Source organism: Orycteropus afer, unplaced genomic scaffold (genome assembly GCF_000298275.1).
Source record: "Orycteropus afer afer isolate SDZICR_OR568_19922 unplaced genomic scaffold, OryAfe1.0 scaffold00043, whole genome shotgun sequence".
Taxonomy (NCBI): Eukaryota; Metazoa; Chordata; class Mammalia; order Tubulidentata; family Orycteropodidae; genus Orycteropus; species Orycteropus afer.
In genome coordinates, this window is record NW_006921630.1 from 14392404 (window position 1) to 14397497 (window position 5094).

At 38.5% G+C, this 5094-nt stretch overlaps 1 protein-coding gene across 1 annotated transcript in view; it reads right to left on the minus strand.

Moving 5' to 3' along the window:
• Nucleotides 1-5094, minus strand: part of NIBAN1 (niban apoptosis regulator 1) — a 155784-nt gene that overhangs the window by 145331 nt on the left and 5359 nt on the right. Inside the window, exon 2 of the mRNA XM_007937680.2 lies at nt 2067-2197. Coding sequence (XP_007935871.2) covers nt 2067-2197 — 131 coding nt within the window. The remainder of the gene's footprint in view (nt 1-2066; nt 2198-5094) is intronic.

Here is a 5094-nt window from a genome sequence, read left to right on the forward strand (position 1 = left end):
TTTTTTTTTTTTTTTCCTTGTTAAAAAGTAAAGCAGGACTTCACATTTCTATTTAAATGAGGATGAAACCTCATGGTAAAACCAAAATTTATAGTTCACATGTGGAGCATTTCTTAAATCTGGGTCACTAAAATCAGCTGGTACACTTGTCAAAAATGTGCCCCAGCCAAGATTTACTATCTCTGAATCTACGGCGATAAGGCCCAGGGCTTGCATTTTTAACAGGCTCCCCACATTTTGAGAATGACTTTTTTAAATAGGAATAACAATCAGTTATCCATATATGCTCAAGGTGCTAAACCTATTGGTTAATTTACTCAACCTCTCTGTGGTATATGACTCATTGATCACTCCCTCCTTCTTGAAACACCTCTTTATTTGCTTTTGGACACCTTTCACTTTACTGTTGTTGTTGTTTTCCTACTCTACAAGATATTTCTTCTTAGTCTATCTTACTAGATACTTCTCTTTCTGATCTCCAAATGTTAGAGGGGCTAGGCCTTGTTCATGGAACTTCTTTTTTCTATTTAGACTCTGTTGTGTCCCATGCCTTTAAACGCTGCCAACTCCCAATTTTCTATCTCTAGCCTTAACCTCTGTACTGAGTTTCAGACCAATTGGCTGCCTGTTCCATATTGTCATGGTGTATGTCAAGAACAAGCATCTAAAATGTAACATATCCAAAAGTGAACTCATGATTCCCATCCATCCCTAACTCCTCCTTCTGAGTAAAAGGCAACTCCACCCACATATTTCCTCAGGCTAACAATAGAGAAGTCATCATTGATTTTTCTCCCCTTCTATTATCTCTCACCCCATCCATCAGCAAGATCTGTTACTCCAAATATAGCCTGACTTGGACAGAGTCCCACACCCCCGTGATTAGCATCACCCTAGTCCAAGGTACCATCATCTCTCACTTGGACTGCTACCATATTCTCTACTCTAGTCTCCTGTTTCTTCTCTTGCCCCTACCTACAGTCTACTCTCCACAGAAAGATCAGAAAGGTCATTTACAATTATGTCACTCTGTACTCAATACTCTCTAATGACTACTTCCATCACACTGAAAACAAAGTTCAAGCATCTGTCATAGCTTATAAGTCCCACATGATGTGGCCACTACCTACCTCTCTGCAATCATTTCATACCATTCTCTTACTCACACTGCCTTCAGCAAACTAGCTTTTAGTTATGCCTACATTACTGCTGCAGGGTCTTTGCACCCTGCTATCCATCTGCGTAGAACACTCTTCCCATACTACTCACATAGCCTACTTCCTTATCCTTACCTCACTCCACTTTCTGCTCAAATATTATCTCCACAGACAAGGATTCCCTGACCACTTTTATTATTTTTGTAGTATTACCTGATATTGCATTTTATATATATATATATATATATATATATATATATATATATATATATATATATATTTGTTTGTTCTCTGTCCCCCACATTTGAATGTAAGGAACAGAAACAGACTGCCTCATCTTTCTTTTGTGGAGCAGTTGTTGGGTTTGGAGCACTTGGTGGGTTCAAACCACCAACATTTTGATTAGCAGTAGAGCACTTAACCACTGTAACAGCGGGACTCATTGTCCTTAGAATAAGGTCTGGCAAATAGTAGATTCTCAATAAATACCTGTTGATGTCATGGACAACAATTATAATGGAGCAAAGGAGAAAGAATGAATTTAGGGGATTAGAAGATAAAATCATATTTGATCAAATGAAAATGGCCCTAGTACAAAGCACTAAAATTATGACCATTTTTCCTCTAAACTTCACTACAGCAGCTAAATTTCCCAGCATTAAAACATCAATGTGGAGAAAACACATTATAAAATTGGAATCATGATAGTTTTCTTTTTATATGGATTACACATCAACAAGAAATCTTACGTTCTAATTTCCAGGCCAGTAGAGGTTTATGAGTATGAAATTATTTCAGAGCAGGTTTTTTGAAAGCTACAACTCAAATTATTGTTTATTTCATAAATATTATGAGTTATAAAGCTTTCCTCAGTGAGAGAAATATGTATACCAAATGTCTTTGGGTTACCTTGATCTTCAAAAATTGTGATCGTAAATCTCTTTGCTGTTCTACTTCACTTCGTACATGATTACAGAAAGCCACAGAGTACTGGCGACTGTAGTAGGGACTGAAGTTTTTAATAGCAGCCTCAGTTTTCCCTGGAGGAGAAGAGAGAAAATTAGAATTTTGAAATTACAATTATACATATACCTATCTAATTCTATAAACATCATCTTCAAGTCTACTTAACACTACTGTTTCCTAGGGATTTTTCATTAGTCCACATTTCCTGAAAATTCTGACACATACTGCATATGCCTTCCTCTCTCCTTCCCCTTCTGAGATACTTCAAGGTCCCAAAGCACCATCCATCCAGTAACCTATAGTCTTTTTCTTCGTTCTCTATCAACAACCAATTGTCAAGGCCATAAACTCAACCAAGCTTTTAATCCTTATAAGGCTACCACTTTACCTCACCTTCTTCACTATTTCAATGTGTTCTTCACTCCCTTCTACCTCCGGTCATTCAACTCTTCCCACCCAACAATGATCTCAGGCTATGCCATTTCAATTCTGCATGCTCTTCATTCCACATTCCTTCAGATCCCTAAATAAGTGAGTCTTGCCAAATCACAGCCCTAGACAAAATCAACAAACGCTTTCTAGTTCTGCTCTTGTGTTCAACACATTCTGTTTTAAATAATGTTTGTGATTCAAACCACTGCAAAACTACCATAAGAAAACCAAAGACAAGAGCTTTGGTTTAAGAACCTGAACACCTGTGTTCTGGTCCTAATTCTAGTTGTAAGACATATACTGGCAATATGACTTCAGTCAAGTCACTCAGTCTCTCAAGGGCCACTGACCCAAACTGTAAAGGAAAGTGCTCGCTAGTCCACACCTTTCTCTGAATCTGCTTGACAATGAAGAATAATCATAGAAGTACAGATCTCTCACAGTAGTGACCACCAATTGCAATATAATCTCTCAGCATCAGAGGAAAACAAAGCTGAGTATATATGGAGTCCCTTATTGGTGCAAACAGTTAACTTGCCCAGCTGCTATCTAATAGATCCACAGTTTGAATCCACCCAGAGGTGCCTTGGAAGAAAGATCTCACAATCTACTTCCAAAAAGTCAGTCATTAAAAGTCTATGAAGAGAGTCAGGTAAGATGGAGGGATAGGCAGATAAGCTACACAGACCCTATTCAACAAAGAAAAGAGAAACCAATTGACAGAGATACAGAAGATAATCCTGGAGCCCTGAGCTTTGAAAGGAACTATACAGAAGTGGATTATGCACCAACTAGTGGAAAAACCTGAATGAAAACAGCGAGTACACAGACAATCAGAGTAGTGTACTGTCAGCTACTCTGATGAGACCAACAGCCTGAATATTTCTAAGTCGTGTTGTTGTTGCTATTGTTATGTGCTGTCGAGTCAGACCTGACTCATGGTGACCCCTCCTTGGGTTTCCGAGGCAGTATCACTACAGAAGTAGATTGCCCCATCTTCCTTCTGAGGAGTTGCTGGTGGGTTTGAACCACCAGCTTTCTAGTTAGCAGTCAAGTGCCTTAGGCACTATGCTACCAGAGCTCCCCCAACTGGTGTTAGGACCTGAGAATTGACCTAAAGATCAGCCCTGGTTGCCAACGGCTGCAGGGACAACTGCACTAGTGGCCTTTGACTAGGAAGAGAAACAGCAAGGAGAGAGACAACCTGAGATGTGGACTTTCCACTGTCCAGAGGGTGCATCCACTTTGAATATTTACAAGCTGTGGTCATTTTGAATATTTAAAGTGACTGAGGGTGCAGCCATTTTGAATCTTTACAAATGGTGTCCATTTTGGATTTTAAAGTGACAGCATTCTCATTCAGATTTCAGGGGCCTAAGAATAGGCTCTGTTTGCCAAGGACACCAGGGACATACGGGAGGCTGACAATGGAAAAGGAGACAGGCGATAAGTGTATAAGTGCTGCCAACTAGTGAATAGAGGAGCACAGTACAGTACCCTGCTTACATAAATAACATACAAAGAAAATAACAATTGTGGGCAAGTCACTCCAACATACAATCGCCAATTAAATATTGTGACAAAAACGCCACAATGCCTTGGAGACAACAGAGCATCACAGTGCACACAAAGAAGCAAGAAAAGCAGGAGAAACAAGGGACCAGGATACAGACCCAAAACACATCCCTAAGGAAGACGCAGCATTAGAACTTCCTGATATGGAATTCAAAAGAATTATATGTAGGTATCTTCAACAAATTGAGAGGCAGATCAAGGAAAACACTGACAATATTGAAGAAAACACAGAGAATACCTAGAACAATTTTGAAAGACAATTCAAGAATAAAATGAAAAACTAGAAATGATACAAAATTTACACATAGAAATCCAGAAAATTAATACTAAATTTTCAGAAACTGATAACACATTGAATAGGCAAAGGAGTAGAATTGAATCAATGGAAGACAGAATTAGGGAGACTGAAGGCAAATACCTCAATACTTCTTTGGAAAGGGATCAATCAGAAAAAAGATCAAAAAAAAATGGACAAAGCCTAAGGTTCATGTGGGAAACCCTCAGAAGGAATAACCTGCATGTAATTGGAATGCCAGAACAGGAAGAGACAAAATAAAACCACAGAGAAAATTGTCAAAGATTTGTTGGAAGAGAATTTTCCTGATATGATGAAAGATGAGAATATATCCATTTAAGAAGTCCAACCAACCTCAAACTGGAGAGACCCTAAAAGAAAATCACCAAGACATATCATCATCAAACTCACCAAAATCAAAGACAAAGAAAGAATCCTGAAAGCAGCATGAGAAAAACAAAAAGTTACCTGAAAGGGGCAACCAATAAGACTACGCTCAGATTTCTCACCAGAAATCATGTAGGCAAGAAGACAATGAGATGGTATATCTAAAACCCTGAAAGAGAAAAATTTCCAACCAAGAATTATATACCCAGCAAAATTGTCCCTCAAATATGATGGTGAAATTAGGACATTTCCAGATAAGCAGAAATTAACGGAATTTGTTAA